The sequence below is a fragment of the Myiozetetes cayanensis genome, unplaced genomic scaffold, assembly GCF_022539395.1.
Source record: "Myiozetetes cayanensis isolate MyiCay16 unplaced genomic scaffold, myiCay2020 scf10, whole genome shotgun sequence".
In the NCBI taxonomy this organism is placed as follows: domain Eukaryota; kingdom Metazoa; phylum Chordata; class Aves; order Passeriformes; family Tyrannidae; genus Myiozetetes; species Myiozetetes cayanensis.
The window spans coordinates 27651657-27669457 of NW_026086605.1; the positions used below are offsets into that span (position 1 = coordinate 27651657).

The following is a 17801-nucleotide window of genomic DNA, read 5'->3' on the forward strand; positions in this document are numbered from 1 at the left end:
ACCATCACAGGTGCAGCTTTGTAGACCAACCACTGTCACTGCACATTCCCAGCTACGCTGAGTGCAACACAGAGCCTGGTGTTACCTGTGACAGTTGTTTCAGACTTTGAAAGCAGCAAAAAAAGAACACTCAGTCATGGAAAGTAAAAGGATTCCAGGACGCAGAATGCTGACACCACAGCTACATCTGGCAGACATCCCACAATGCAAATGCCAACCTGGGAAAATCCAGCATCAGCACAGAGAATACCTGGGCACAGAATTGAAGGAAGATTTATTTAGAAGGAAATCCCCTTCAGGAAGCAGTGACTTGTAGTGATGTAAAATCCAGCATATTTAGAGTGCCATTAGCTATTCTACTTATTTGATGCTGCTGAAAGAGGGATATGTCATTCCATCCCTCAAACACACACATAACCAGCACATTTCACCAGTTCACCTGAAAATTTCCTTCAGCTCACTAATGCTACAAGAAAATAATCTGGGGGTGGGGGTTAGTCTTCCTCTGCATTAGGAAGTCAAAGCAGCCTATCAAAAAGTCATGCATTATTAGATGTGTGCAGAGGGGGTGGTAGGTGAGACAGAACCAGCCATGCCCCTCCTCAGTGGGCTACAAAGGCAGATATCAGCTGCAATTCTTAACATTGAGAAAAGCAGCAATATTCTACTCAGAATGAAGCTGTTACAACAAGCATCTTACTTGTTGTAAATAAAATAAACTTGTTAGTACAGGAATATCTGTTTCAATTCAGTAACATACTTTTAACTGTGTACAACCTTTTTCAAGGCTACAACTCTGCAAACATTAAGAGAAAGAACTGAGTTTCCATTTTTAAAAAAACCCTAAACATTTGTTTTCTAACTTAAGGAATTCTAAAATATGAAATGGTTGACAACAATTTTTGATAAAGGAAAATCCATGAAGTACCATAGCAATTTTGGTTTTGAACAACTGATTGGTTTCTCCTTTCCTTATTACCCACACATGTCCTTTGCAGCTTCCTTCAGGATTTGAAATAAAAACATATATACACTGTTGACTTTATTCAGCCCTCCAATAATGCAAAATATGTAGGAACTGAATAAAAGCAGGGGTTATACCCCGAGGGAAAAGTGTATGGAATCAGAGTTGCAAAAAAGCATGACTTTGTCTTTTGCCAAAGAAATCACTTGGCAATTTCATCACTATTTGCTCTGGAGTTACTGATTAAATGAACATGACTTAGGGTTCCACTTCCTAAGATGCAAATGGCTCAGTGAGCCGTGGCAGAGGGACGAGCTCTTTGCCAAACCTGCACTGCAATTTAGCAAAAGGAACATTTATACTGCAGCAAAGAGGCCTGACTAAATGCAGCCATAAGTAATGGCCTCTTGTCACTATAAACCAGTCCTCCAAAACGTAACGGACGAGGATCCTGACAGTCCTAATAAGAAGGATCTGCAGTAGCATGGGGTGATAGTGATGGTAGAGAGTTTAAATCTAAATCTGACAGCTCATCAAAGCAAACAAACTGCACACAGAGAACACAAATTTGGACAGCTCCATCTATCACATGGGAAGGTAGAGCCATCATGCCAACAGGCAACCAGCATGCTAAGACAGCAACGGCTTAATGCTTTCAATTTGTTTGGTTTTATATCCCCACATTAACTTCTGTGGCAGGACAAGGACCAATTGAATCAGGTTCTTAAGGATGAAGAGGAAAACCAGAGTGCTTCCTTTAGACTATGTGTCTCTTCTTTCCTAATTCTAATGGATTTTGTGCTTCTTTTTCCTTCCCAGCTGCCATAATGCCTCACGCTGTAAGTGCTCTGTACCATCAGTTACTGAACTGTCTTTCCAGTAACAAGTTTCCTACTGATTTTATTGTAAGGTATCATATGGTTAGAGGTGGTAATGCTGAACTAAGTAACTAGACAAACCAAATAGTTTGTCTCAAATAAAATTTCTGTATATTTTTACAGGGCATTTCAAGGCACATGGTAAATATTTCCAAGCTGAAAAACTTGATTTCAAAGAGGTGTAGCAAATAAGGGCATAAAGGGCTGTAAAGCATTGGCACAGGCTGCCCAGGGATGTCGATGAGACACCATCGTTAGAAATATTTAACGAACATGTGGATGTGGTGTGCACAGGGACATGGTTGAGTGGTGACATTGGCAATGCTGTGTTAATGGTTTGATTTTATGAACTGAAAGGTCCTTTCCAACCTAAATGATTCCATGACTCTGAGACACTGAAACACCCGAGTGTGCCCAGTCAACCACAACATGTGGCTGTGCCTTTACTGCACTGAGCAATGCTGTTTTCATCTTCCCTTCCTTCCAGAGCAGCCTCTACTTCCTTACTTGTCCTCCTGTCTCATACAGAAGCCACATGCCTTTTGTATACTCTTAACACTTGAACATAGCGGAGTCTAAATCCATGGTTACAACATCCCAGTGCCAATGAAACAACCAAGCCACTGTCTAAGACATTGAAGTGTTTTACCTGAAAGTAAACCAACCTCAGACTGGCAACCTGTATGCCCTTTCTTCCCCTAATCCCTGTCATGAGTGCTTTTAAACATTCCACAATCCTAAAAGTAGACTTTCTCAATCTGTTATTTGGAACGGCTGGGAAGAAAGCAAACAAAACAGCCTAAACAAGTTTTTATTGGTTGACTTTAAAAACTAAAATATTTAAGTTAATATAGCCCCAAACAAGCTTCACTAAGTTGTAGTCTCTCCAAAGCCTTTTCTCCTGAACAGGGAGGAGATGAATTCTACTGAATTCACAACCATCAGTGCACCTCATACCTAGAGACAGACACTAGGCCGCAGGTCACTAACTGGTATGCCTGTGTAAAAAGGACTCTTTATCATAATATCAAATATTACACATCTAAACAGATTGAAACCTAAAAGAAAAAAGGGGTGGGAATTGTGTGTGTGCACATTTTAGTTCCCATTTTATTAAGTTAATTAACTTCCAAAACTGCACAAAGAATACTCTCATCTGCCTCCTTCAGTTCCCTGACAAAACTAAATTCAGTAGGAAACACACTTAGCTGTCAAATCCATCCCATTTCTTGAGCACTTGTCTGATTAGAAACCAAAGGGAGGACAGAGTAATCTTTGGAGGAAAGAGGGAAAAAGCCGCAACACTGGATTATGCAGAGAAGAATCTTATTTGAGAGGAAGAATGCTTCTGACATTTATCAAACCCACAAACTGACACTTCAAAAGCAAAAAAGAAGACAGCTTACAAGGCAGAGGTTAATTCATTTTTGTTTAATTCCACCCCCCCTCCAAGGCTCATTCACGTCTTCTGCCAATCCAACCCTGGAATGATCCCTCAGGTGTATCATCCTTAGCAATTGCTGCTTTGCTTTCAAAGCTTTTAAACATTCTAAATAAAATCTAAGAGAAGAGTGTGTATTTATTTTTCAATCACCCCTTAATGGTCTTAGAAGCCCAGTTTATACTTCCAAGGTACTGGAAATCTACCCTCAATTGTTTCCATTACCAGTGAGTGAAATCTCAGTCCTGATTCTCCACAGGCCACCAACAGAGTCTACATGTGTGCTCTTGCAAAGAATTCTATCATGGATAGAGGCATCACAACCATTTCCAAAGCACTGGTAGAGTCCTGGGATGAAAAGTCAAATACTACTTTCTGTGTACTTTCAAGTTACTCTTGGGAAGTAGAGGAGTGGAGAGGACAATGACCTTGTTTCTACAGCGGGGCTGTAACATGAGGAGGAAAAAAAAAGAGTACCTTTCACCTGATTGACACAAGTTAAGAGTGAAAACAATCTGTTTCCAGGTTTATTCAAAACTGTTACCTCTCTAAATACAGTACTTGATGCAAATGTTTAATATCGCTATGACTTTAAAACATCTGCTAAAAAACCACTCCTGAAAGCATTTGAAAGCTATCAGAGGTTAAATACAACTTTTTTCAACCACTTTTGCAACTGATAACCTTGGCACTAAAAGCTTCATGAGACAACAGAGCTATTACTCTTACCAAACCTGTATTTTCTTTAACATGCCAAAGAAAAAAATAGTCAAGCAGAGGCAGAAGGGAAAAAAGAAGGATCAAGTAAAAATAACACGATAGCATTACAGATTTCATCAAATCTATAAACTACCTTTTGCTTGACTGTCAGTATTATACAGACTCAAAATAACCAATAACTTGAGAAAAATATCCCGTAATTAATATTATACTGGCCAAATAAGGCCCTGTGACTATATTCAGGGTACAAACTATGTACAGGGTACAACTGTCTTGGTAAACCTGCTCTTTAAAGAACGCATGGCAGCTGGTAACAAACTCCTCAAGGAAGCAATATAAGCAAACTCAGTCTTCCATACCAAAAGGTAGAAATAAAAAAAATGAAAGTACAGTTAAAATACACTTCATTTATACCTTCATAATCATCCTAACAATGGCAATGCCTCTTTATCACCTCCCTATTTCCATGTACACCTTTTCAGTAAGCATTCCTCTTGAAAGCTTTGACCATCAGGGTTTGTTTTGTTGTTTTGGGGGAGGTTTTGGTTGGGTTTTTCTGTTGGTTGGTTTTTTCCCCCTCACTGCTAAATATATTATAAATAACATAAAATAAAATAAAAAATTCAAAAGCACAAAGCAGCTAAGGAAAGCCCCCACAACCAACAGGAGCTTCTCTTAGTCATTTGGTAGATAGGTGAGCACACACAAAGGATGATTTACACACAATCCAGTGGAAGGAAATCAATCTGTTCCCGAGCTCTCTGACCCCAAAACAAAGCAAATAACAGAAGACAGTTTTTAAAACCAGGACATTTATATTTTCTATGGGATTTTTCCTTTTTCAAACAGGAATGTTCTCAATATAGTGAATAACTATGAAAGAGACCCTCAGAATGTCTCGATAAAGATCTTTATTAAAGCATTAAGTATCCACAAACACTTCAGACACAGTGTAAATATAACTCTACGCTGGTGTCTGCAGATATCCCTTCCCTGGTACTTCCAACTCAATAGTCACTGCGACAGTGCTTACAAAACACCACTTAAAAAATACTCAACTGTTCTGCCAAGGAAGTACAGGAAACTAAGAATAAACCTGTAATTCAGTGTTCTATCTCCTCTATAATGCTTAGCTTCTGTTTTAAATGTCTACAAAATGCATATTCCCCCCACCCAAGAAAAGCTCACCTTTTGTTCAATATGGGAATAAATTCCTTTCTGCTGCTGTGAAAAGAAAACCCTTCACAGCACACTCAAAAGACCTTTTCAGTTTAGATTTTACAAAGGTAATCTGATGTAATGAAAATTGCTTGAAAACATCTGGAGCAAAATAAAATCCAGCAAGGAGCAATGGATAGGCTATTTTCAGCCTCGGGACATTCTGTTTCTTGCTTAAAAGCCTACATTTGCAGTGCTGACATCTCTATACAATGCTCACTTCTGTTAGTGCTGTCCAGACAATTATAAAAATGACTTCTCAAAAACCCAGTCACCAGAACAATTTGGTACTTCAAAATTCCTTCTATTCCAGTATCACTGATTGCAATAATCATTTTTTTTCACGCAGGTCATTCAAACAACACACCGGAAAGACTGACATGGTTCTTCAGACCAAGGAGACAGGAATGAGGAGAAGCCTTATTAGAAGATAAAAAATCACCAAGATACACACAAACTTAGCTGTAGAGGGTGCTTTGTGTTTGGTCTTCTTCAAATGAATGAAAATCTGGAGCTCAACCATAATCCAACTAGACTACAATGCACTTGCATCATTTAGAGTCTTTTTTTCAGATGAAAGTTTGAAATAATGGTAAAAAAAAAAACGGAAGCCTAATTTCCAAAACTGTCCAGATGATTTCCAAAATTTCTCAAGCGAAGTTTGAGGTCATTAAGGATCGGACCACACACACATAAAGGCTGTGTGGTTTTGCCACATTCTGAGTATTTAATTGACAAAACAGTTAATTTTACTCAGTGATCTCAAAATGCAACCAACTCTTCTCAGAGAGGAAGCAGACACACTGCCAGTATTTGCACACCTGACTGTTTTCCTCAGTTCTCACAAATTTAGTATTCTCTACCTGAAATCAATCACTTGCATCTGACATGTTCTGAAAAGTAACAACTTCAGGCCAAATGTTGCAGCATACATTTAAATGTGTGCTACAGTTTGGCCAAAAAATGCACTAAGCACATTTTGTACATATTATCCCAGATTTTACAGGTTTATACCACAACTCAGCGACACACATGTGCTAGGGGTTTCAGTGAAATACATCAGTTATCTTCTATTTATTTTAATTATTCTTAAAGTGCAAAGCATTAACTAACAGAAACAAGACTCATTGTAACATGCTACACCACTCCTCACTTTAGGAATATTCTCCTACATTCTGGAATCTGTGTGGAACACCTGCAGTAGAAAAAGTGGTATCTTAAAAAGTATGTGTGCACACGTTCATATAAATGTTGCTAGGCCAAAATTTAAATAGTAAGGATTTGTGCAAATGAAACATAATTTCTAGTACGATAATTAACTTCAATTTTTCAAGAGAAGGAAACCAGACTTTTGGAAGAGCAAAACATACGTCATATGGATGTATGATATTTATGGAAAATAGGAAAAGCTGTATTTATACATGAATTTCTTTGTATATTTATCTTGTATGTTGTATATTAACAAGTCTATGTATTTGAAAAAAAATTGAAAGAGGCATTTAGTGATTTTCTAGAAATTTACAAGCAGACAGTTGCATGTAAAAGCAGAGAGTAACAAAGCCTCACATCACAGCTGTTCTGGACTTCTAAAAGGATCTGGTATACAGAAGTATTATCATGCAAGTTTTAGTGGAAAGAGGTGAGAAATGGAACTTCTTTTCTAATCCTCTTTCTAAACTAATTACAGCTGTAATTGTAAGAGAAACATTTTGAAAAGTCTGTATTCTATATCATATAAAAGCATAACTAAAGGATGAATTAAAAATGCAATATAGTTGGACTAGTGACTTTCTTTTCTTGCTACATAGCTTTTTATCAGATTTTAGGATAAACAGAGATTTCTGTCATAAAAAACCCAACTGCTAACAGTCAATTCTGAGGCTAAAACCAGTGAACTCATGCTTGACTGGAAAAGGAGAAAAAGGACCACGGATGCAGTGCTCTGGTACGTTCTTCCTTCATGCTGAAGGTCTTCCTCTGTAATTGAGTACAGACAGGGAAGAGGCTGGTCTTTTAAAGAGCATTGCCATGTTTCTTTCAATCTGATGGAAAAATCCAAACGTAAAAGTTAGACAGCTTCTTTCATAATATAAAAAGATTTCCTGAATGCCTAATTTATATGGGAATCAAGAGTAAACATGCAGTTCCTGGTCACTAAATAGGTTGATTGGCTTCAAAAAGCTTTCCCAGAAGACAAAAAGACCACAAGCCACCCACACACAGTTACTGTAGACACACACACACTTTTTCCTACATTAAAAGCCAAACCTAACAGTTGGAAACTGAGTATTATATAGTAGACAGTATCTTTGTAAAGATACTGGTAACACATCCCCTTTAAGTATTCCTACTTGAGTCAAGTAGGCACCTAGGGTTTAAAGTTCTACAGAGAGCCTTGAAGAGTAAATTTTAAAACACATAAGTGCCTTCAAGAGAGGTTAATTTAAAATGTCAACTACCTTTATTATGTTTTTCTCCTAAAAGAGGGTAGTGTATAGATCTCATGCCTTTCTGTCAGCAACACCTCATACTGATGCTACACCACAACAGGCCCTGTATGACAAAGGCACTTCTGTCTCTCAAATTCAATCCAGAAAAGTCATAAGAATATAAAAATGGACAAAAGTTCATCAAAGCCCATCAAGAAAAGATGCCTCAAAAAGTCTAACAGGAAGAAAACCAAGTAATCAGCAGCACTTCCTCACAACATTCTTCACTTGCAGTAATCTGTTTGAGAAATTTCCAGAGTTCATCACAGTATCTGTGTTGGTGTCAACAGGATTTTTCTTACAGCAACTTCTCCAAATCCCTTCAAAACCTGATGTAAGGCCACAGCATCCTCTACATCCCATGACAAGGGGTTCCACAGCCTTCTATTCAGTACCCCAGTAAGTAATTATTTTAGTCTGGTATTGAAACCTTTACCTGGTAGGAACACTCATTTGGTGTCCTTCAACTGCTTTACTAGAAGAATGAACAGTTATTTCCTCTTCATCCTCTCTTACAATTATTTTGGGCACCACTGTTATAACTGTTACTCACATCTCTCTTAACTAAAACAAAAACTTGTTTAGACATTCCTCATATGGAAACTGATTCCTGACCCCTCTCCACTGGATCAGGCAATTTCCAATACACAAATAATCACCAAAGACTACAATCTGTCTTCTAATCACATGCCTAAGTAGTGGATTTAATTCTTTTCAGCACTGAACAGCACACAGACATCATTTCACAAGTAACTTTTTAAACAAGTGTTTGGGGAATCCTAAATACTAACTCCGATTTTAAGGACAACAAAGGTTCTATATCATGAAGGTTCCTGAAGCTTCATAACATAAATCCTACTGACTTAAGTTCTTGTATCCTATGCAACTAAAACTGAGTTTAAAGGAAGGATCACCTTTCAAGAAAGTTATGCCCTGCTTATACAGTGTCATGTCATTCTCAGATTTAAACACTCCTCTGTTCCTGAAAGAGCAGGACAGATGCAAGCAGTCAGAGGAAGGAGTTATGCTTAAGCTCTATGAGACCTTAAAGCAATATGATAAAAACAAAGCATGTCCAGAACAAGCAGGTCTAACTTAGAGCATCAGACCACGTGACTAAATGACACATGTATTAAATGACAGAACCCTACTTTTTCCTTTCGATAAAGTTGCTGCTGTTGCAGATTAGTCTAAGGTATAAGCCTGTAATGATTGAACTTGACTTTTTATTTAACACATTTGGGAAAAAGCAAAATGATTTGGTCTTGCCTGGAAGTGAAAGGACAAATCTGCAAAAAAAGAAAAATAAAAACTACTACAGTACGTAGCACTGTTGAGCAAAAGCGTGTAATTAACACCAAATTCATCATCATTCACGTAAAAAAAGCTCATCTACAGCACACTGTGGGTCCCAATACAGCTCCATCCATAGTGGCTTCCTCACTTTTCTGCTTCTTCCTTACTCTTTCCTAAACTTACCCTTTTCTAGGTAAGTCCTGGAGAAACAGAGGAAAGGATGACTTCCAAGTGACAAGAACTTTGCACACAAGTAGAAAAATGTTAGCACTAATAACTTTCATCCACTAAGGAATAACTTGAATAAATCCTAAGCCTGTCTGCCAATACTAACAGACAGATGGTAAAACAAATTATTACAGTGTGGAAATGCTTCAGAGGACAACAAAACTATCAGATGTCTGAAGCAAATAAGCCACAAAGATCTTTATGTACATTGTTCTACAAACAAGTTCTACGCTCTAGGTATAAATTCTATGAATTGTTCAAAAGAAACAACAACAAAAAAATCGAATTTTCCAAATTTACTTCACTATACAAACAGGAATTTTATTTCCACACATTAACTGACATTCAAAAGAATCTTTGAGAAGTGTGAGAGCTCCCTCTTCTGCCAACACTTTGAACAACTGCAGAACTGGTCAGGCTGTCTTGTTTCAGAAAAAAATCCTGGCTCACATACATTTTAAATATTTATTTCCTATTAATTAAGAAAGCTGAAAGTGTTCTAATCCTGAAGGAAAGAAATTTATTAAGACAAAGAAACTGGTAATTATTGTTATTACAAGACAACTGACTTGAATCTTACAGAGTAGTGTTTAAAAATATGTGTAAATTGGAAGGAAACTACCTAAAATAGAATCATAATGTAAGACTGATACAACAACCTTCAACAGATCAATAGATGAGGTGAACAGTGTCCATAATCAGAAGATAGAAGAACAAATGGTTCTTCATAATTTATCAAACACAGACCTATTGAAGTAATATCTGAATACAGTGGCCTCCAATCTGTGAAAGACACATCATTAGATTTGTGCACACAGCTCCCTTCTAGATCAGACCACTGAATTCTTGGCTAAGCATGCACTGAAAGTCAATAGCACCCAAGAATATAAGTAGATGTTTACACAACTAGACTCTGTTTTAATCTTTTCCTTTTAATATATATTTGTGTCTATTTTTCCTTCTGTTGAGCTGCTTCCACTCCCTTTGGGCTGACTACTGAAGGCAGCTTCCCTTTCAACCAACACCCTCAGCCTTCACTGGGCAAACATCACCTGAAACAGTTCCCCTGTACTCTCAAAACCGTAGGATAAACACGAAAATACACAGGCCCTTGGTATGCCTTTAATCACTAACTGCCAAATACAGCACATTCAAAAGCACTACAATGCACCACAGTCTGTATATTTAGGTCATTTCCACAGAAGATGTCAACACTCACTCAAGAGCTTAACCAGACTGCAAACAGTCTTTGAAAGCAGATGTCTTGTTAACTTAAAAATCTCAAAGAGTTCACACATCCCTTTATAACAGAAAAGATTCAAGCAGTTCTCTGCAAAATGCACCACATCCACGTGGTCAGTTCTCTAAACTCAATATATTCAACAAAGCAAAGCAGGGTAAGATTTTGCTCCTGTGGGCTACAAGAGGCCACTGTGTCACAAGCACTTCACTCTTTCTCATTCAATATACTGCTGCACACTCTTTAACATGGTCTAAAATCTCTGTACGAAACAGCCCTCCCCCCTTCATCTGGTTACCCCACAAATAAATCATCATTCCGAGGATATAGAAATTTCATTTTCACCCCAGTGAAAGAATGATGCCCAAAACACAGTCTATTTCCCTATTGTCCCTCTCTTCTCTGGAGACAGCTGATATTACTTATGCTCTCTGGCTGATGATCTCTGGATCTAATCCCCCATAGTTTTCAAAATCCCAAATTCCCAATATGAACACATCAGGACAAGCTCAGTTGCGCTTGTAGCAACATGATGCAAACCTGGTACATTCCTGAGTCAGGTTTTTAACTAAACAGCACTTGCAGTTTAAAACATTCTAATTTAAATATGTGTACTTTAATAACACAAGAGTGAACAGCTGAACAGGCCAAGTGAATTTCAGTTGGTAGAAGAGTCAACAGCAGCAAAGAGGCCAAATGTCCACACCTCTACCACCGAGGCATGACGGCCCAAAAGAAAAAAGAGGCTCTCGAGCTGAGAGGAGGGAGCATTAAACCAGCAGGATGGGTGAGCACAGTAACTCTCATGGCTTGCAAATATGGTACCACCAGCATTTCTATAACTACCTTTTGTCAATAATAACAATACTGTGCTGCTTGCTAAAGGAAACTCTTTCTGTGAAAGAGTTGCCACACGCAAGGGAAAACCGAGAGAACACCTCCTCTGACCACATGACCTAAGCAGACATCTATTTACACACACAGCTAACAAAATTAACCTCGAATCAAATTTAGTTTCCACTGAACCTTAATAGAATTTAGCAAGCCTCTCCCAAGGAAAACAAGTACATGTGCTTTAAAAGTACTTCTGAGTTGCTGGAATAAGAATACAACAATTTCTACTGCATCTCATTTAATTTCTCACAATGCTTTAATTAGCAGTTTCTGATTATCAGTCAGGATTGTTTTGATAAAATAGAGAAAGGACATTTCTCACCTTACCTTCAATAAGCTTAAGTGTTACTGAAGCACCCAAATTACATGTTTAAGATTTAAAATTAAGCCATTTTATAAAGTATAATTATTGTTTCAGCCGGAGTTACCAGCCAAGTAGCTGTTCACACAGATGATGCCTGCAAACCCTTTATTCTTGAAAACGGAAATAAAGCCAAAAACATTGAGATATATAGGCAAAGTAGTCACTTTTATTTTACTTTTCTTCCTATTTTACATCAACTTGTTTTACCTTCTCACAGAAGTCAGTAAGAGCTGTGAAGTCCCATTTCTTGGAATAAGCAACGTTGTACCTCAGTATGGCCTCCTAGGGAAAGAGCACAACAAAATAGAGCTCAGAGATAATTATTAAAGGAACAAAAACCAGGTCAGGAAATTTCCTTGTTGAAGGAACAGCACCATCTGGTGGCTAAAACCTGCCACAGAGCCCACCAAAATCTGTAGCACTGTATTAACACGGTGCAATTCCACCGTCCTGAACCCTCTACATCAGGTTTAGTATTGAATGAGCTTCAGAGTACAAGTTTTTCCTCCTAGCACAAAACAAGACAAGGCATGCTTGGATCTGCCAACACACAACATCAATGGTTTGCACCCCATGCATGCTCTTGTTAAAAATACCAATAAAAGGTGGCTCTCAGCAATACAGTAGAAGTTGTACCAGTTTAGAAACAAAATTCACAAGAAAAACATACCAAATAAAATAGTATTGCCAAGGGAAGTCTCACCACTTGCTGAGGAAGCACTTTTTATTCATTTAAAGATCATCTGTAGCGTTCACATTCTCCTCCTTTCCCTGACTTTCAGGTATAACCTAAATTACATTATTCTTCACAAAAAAACATAATAGCAATTCTGAGCTGCTCCAAATCACAATTCCTGTCACATAACTGCAAGTTATCAACGGAGGACTAGTCTCCAAAAATCTACAGATTTTTGTCAGCAGCTTGATGTTGCGATTCTAGTGGAGTGAACTGAAGCAAAAGTCACTATTTCAAACTCTCCCACCTGTGCATCCCCTACCATCTGGCCACAGAAAGCCTTCATGCCACATTTACCACAAACTAGTAGGTACTGCTGGACAAACACAGTGTTATGCAAACTTAAAAAAGACGATAATTTTAATAATACCTAATAAATTCAGTGGTAACACTTAGGACTCATTGAGAACTTCAATTCATTAGGTAATCCCCTGAATAGCATAGCTTTTTTAATAATTTATTAAATGATGAAACAAACAGGATGGAGCCAGAATCATTATTAGTACACAGAGAGCCTGAATGTACTTACATGTACATAGATTGGATTACAAATTGGCAATCTTACCTTCAAATCATGCGAGCAGGTAAATTTGTTAAGTAAGGCAGTTTGGATTAGTTCCCATCGACTTCCAGCAGTTCTATCTCCATTCTTTAAAGCAAAAGCCCAGAACAAAGTCAGATTAAGTTATCCAAAACAAAAAGACACATTTACTAATAATTGTATTCTTTCACACATTTGTTTAAAGTAAACTTTGCTTTACTTGTGAAGCTCTTAAAAAATACACATCTTTTGAGTATCTGCAAAGTAACTTCTGCAACTGCTAGTCCATTGCATTTTACTTCTGAGAGAGTTCATTTTTAATTGAAACATTTACAAAATTCACAGAGCTCTTTTTCCACAAATGCAGCACTCTTCCTCATGCCACCTCAAGAGGGACAAATAATGTTCCGTACATTCCTCACAAAGAAAGTGAATTTTGAGGATAAAACACGACCACACTTTATAAAATCTGCTACTCAAAAACATGAACTGAACTTTATAAAAATGTAACCTCAAGAACATTAAGGGCTTGGAAGATAGAAGCATATTGCCGTGGATGACTCTCATGTCAACCCAAATTTAAGACATCCTGTGATACTTTTCCTCAACAGAAAGTCGTATTGCCCCCTGTAAGCAACAATGACATTTCCTACAAGACTATCACATCTTGGCTATTTCTTACAAGGGAAGAGACAAATCATCTTGCTCATCTGGCAACAAAGATCTATCTCATCAACATGTTATCTCTGAAACACCAACTAAATTCATATTATGCTCCATCTGTAAAATTGATAAATGAAAAGGTTGAGTGTATTTCATAGAGGCTTTAAGAATTTTCTGTTCAAGAGTCAAGTACCAATAATCATTATACAGTTTTCACTGTAAGACACGCTGGCTGATTTTATTCACCACAGTCTGAAGTATTTTGAGTGGGTATGTTTAAGTAAGTCTCAAGCAGTGACAAGAAATACCACATCAACAAACTATTCAGGGCCAACTCCAATCTCTGCCATTGTTTTAGTGGAACAACTGTCAGACACACCTCACTATCAAACTGTGGTTATAAGTTCACTCACATCTGTTGGCATTGCAAATTACTTCACAAACACACACAAAATATATACCATATAAACACATAAGTAAATAAATAAGATTTATAAGGAGCCGAAGTTTCCACTCCATTAAGTATAGAAATATACACATCATCAACTCATTGCTAGATGAAATAATTACTAGGAAAAGAAGTCTTCTGCTCTGTCTGGAGCATCATGACCCAGAACCCAGCTTTTCACACTTAATTTTCACATCCCATACACAGCTTGATAACTCAGCAAATGCAGTAGACTGAAAACTCATCTGTGTGTAAACAAACTTATTTGATTACACATCTGCAAATACTTAATCTTACCTCATCCTCTACAGGGTATAAATTTTGTTCTGAGCAGGGCATTTTAACATGCTTGTTGTCCCACAAGTCTTTGTAGTGAGTTGGAAAAGGTTTAGGTACCTCTCCTTCCCTCAGAAGATCTACCTGAAACACAGGAGGAGAGGGGGGAAAAGCTCAGACTCTACTTTCAAGTTTCTAAATGGAAGAAATAAAAAGCAAGCTAAAAGGTAGTTTAAAAAAGCTCTCATCTACAGCCACCTGTTTTGGAAAGGGGTAAGCTACAAGCTGACCACACGATGGATATTCACTTAGAAAAAAATCCACCTCTTAATCTTACATTATACTTGTTGAATAGAAAGTTACCTTATCATTTGACCTCTTGAAACACACTCAAGTAAAGGTAATATACTCAATTATTATACATCCAGTTACCAGCTATAGATTTCCTCATTTATGAATTTAAGTATCTACACAGTTTCATCCAAATATTTTCAAAATATAGTTTCAGATAGTCATGTGCAGAAATAATATTTTTAAACCTAACACAGAAAAGGATGAGAAATCATTATAGGTAGAGTAATATTTCAAATTTTCTGCACAGAACATCAGAAACATAAAAATAAATAATACAATGTTCTTAAAGACTTAATTTGATATATGGCCCTCAGGCAGAACTGATTGTCTCAGAACTGTGTGTTTCAGAACACTCAAGGTGCTTTTGTTTTGGTTGGGATTTATCCATGAACCCAACATGTTTCTGGTCACATTTTATTTCAGCAATAATTGGACTGAACACTACTCCAAAGGATTGAAGGTAAACATATCAGATTCATACTAAAATGAAGTGGTAAAATTGCTAGAAATTCTTCTTCATTCTTTGTCTTTTTCGTATCTTGAACCTTTTGTACATCTTGAATCCAAACCAGATTCATATCAAAATGAAAATACAGAATGAAAATGTTGGAAGTACAAATTTTACTTGCAGATGTATTTAAATTCCCACAGTTTATAACTCAGACAAGGAAGCACACACACCCCCATGCAAACTAAAAATACTTCTTCCTAACAAGACACTGGCAGTGAAACCATAACTGTGTTTCTTGTGGATCTTAACATCCTAATCCTGTGCATCAGAAAAGTCAATTTTCAGGAAAATCAGTTGTCTGAGCCCTCTCACAAGGAATGGCAAAGGAGCAGTATTAGCAGGATGTGGAAATCTAAGACGAACATTTGGCATTTGCCATCAGTGAACAGGTCAGTAAGAAATGAGGTTTGAGGTAACACGCTGAGCCATCATACCCTGACGGTCACTGTGTGATTGGCAGAGGGGCGCAGGTGAGGCAGGCGGGCTCCACACGTCGGCATCCTCCTCATCTCCTCGATCGGTGTTCCAAACCACTTCCTGTTACTCGGAAGAGGAGGTGGCACATATCTAGGAATCTTCCTTCCTGGCCTCTGCGGTTTGAACTCACACTTTTCTTTCCTGATGTTAAAATAAAATACATTGAAACATTTTATTTCCACTAAAAAACCTGGTAGGCAAATACACAAACTTCCACCCCAGGGTTACAATCATAACAGAGTCGGTTTATTTGCCAGCCTTTGCTGTGCCCCCACGACAAAGCTCTATTTGGGGAAAACTCCCGCCACCACCAACCTCCTCCTCCTCCTCCCCAGCTCACACAAGTACATGATGTCTACCAAAACACTCTTCTCTACAGGCTGCAAACACCTTCACAGAACTGCAGTGGGTTAGCAAGGCAGGGTATTCCTCTGCAGAGCCATCCTTCCCAACAGGATCTTTTTATCCATGGACAGGAGACAGACTCAGTGGTCTGTGTCTGTCAGGATACCTTCTACAGCCTTTTCCCAACTGTTAGAAAACAAATGTGTGCATGCACAAATGCACATATCCCTTCCTCAAACTGAAAATTAAAAAAAAAAAAAAAGAAAAAAAGAAAACAAATTCCTTTAGCACCCTTTCTCACTGGGGTTGTGTTTCTCACACCAGGCATACAATACTTGCAATGGAAGTAGACAATTTAAAGTAATCAAAAAAACACTCGCAACATTCAAAGACATGCAAGAGCAGATGAACTAATCCTCTTTAATGGTCAAAGGTATTTGCATGAATCTGAGATATTTTGGGGAAGAAAAATCTGAATCTGTTGTATGTTTGACATAGCACACTGGGTCCTGGCCCCTGTGCATAACCCTGGCATGGCATTACTGATGTCTGAAACCTGCTTGATACACTACTGCTTCTTCCCCTGCAAGTTAAGACCTGGGCCAGTCTTATCTGCTGTAGACCTGGTCTAACAAAAACCAGTAGCAAACCTTTAGGATTTTCTAATCACCCTCTTAAGTACTATAGGCAACACCGCTATTTTTCCTGGCACTGAGGTTTATGACCTTAATATTATCTTGTTTAGGTCGCAGAAAGAAAAAAAGTCATCTCTTTACAGCCTCATGCTCTACCTTACTGATTATTCTGTAAAGCCCTGATAGAATTTCCATCTATGCCACAAAAAAACCTACTTTTGCATGAGTTTCACTTCTCAAACATCAATTTATTGTACCACACAATGCTCTAGCACTGAAAAACACAAGCCTCAACCTCTGCTGCTTTGCTGAACAGCAATTCATTTAAATTAGTGAAAAGAGAACTCCCTAAAGCCATTATTTTAAACTTTAAACCCCCCTTTCCAGATTTCTTATAGGAAAAGCATATGGATGAAGAATTTGCTAAGAACCACCTTTCATTTTGTTTTACACGCTCAGCCTATTCCTAAGATTTCTCAAATGCAAGCTCCAGCCCGCCTCTCTTCCATTTCCTTGAAAAGTTCCTTGTGCTGCTCTGTAGATCCAGAAACTGTCCCAGTAAAGACCTGAGAAACTACTTCCTTGCCCTGAAGGACTTGAGTCTAGTGAGGCAATCAGATGTTCTGCCAGCACACACAGCCCTTTTGTTTCTGCTCACTTCTTAGCTGCTAATTCACTTTCTCAGCTCCCCCTGGAATCTAAGCTCTTCAGAGCAGACATTATCCTTTTGTCCTGACGCAACACGTGGAGTTCAGAGTCCCGCGTCATGCTCAGGGCTTCTATGTCTGTTGTAATGTGTAACCACGGGTCCTCCTCTCTAACAAGTTATGGATAAGGTCAAACAAAACAAACCAAACAAACAAACAAAGAAACAGATCTCTACAACTGCTTTCAGAAGCGAAATATCTCATATCTAGTTCAATCAAAGCATCAATAGCACTGATGGTTCAACAAAGTAAGAGTCACTATTTTTGACAGGTAAAACTAATAAAACTGAAAAAATACCAGTTTCTTCAAGTATTCTAAATTAAATACTGAAAGCTAAAGATACACTCCATAATGCACTCCTGTACCAACATTCAT

At 37.9% G+C, this 17801-nt stretch overlaps 1 protein-coding gene across 1 annotated transcript in view; it reads right to left on the reverse strand.

Moving 5' to 3' along the window:
* PARG (poly(ADP-ribose) glycohydrolase) overlaps positions 1-17801 on the reverse strand; it is a 62763-nt gene that overhangs the window by 38197 nt on the left and 6765 nt on the right. The window contains exons 4-7 of the mRNA XM_050340056.1: positions 15696-15879; positions 14418-14540; positions 13034-13117; positions 11940-12014 (exon numbers count right to left, since the gene is read on the reverse strand). Of these exons, the coding sequence (XP_050196013.1) occupies positions 11940-12014; positions 13034-13117; positions 14418-14540; positions 15696-15879 (466 nt within the window). The remainder of the gene's footprint in view (positions 1-11939; positions 12015-13033; positions 13118-14417; positions 14541-15695; positions 15880-17801) is intronic.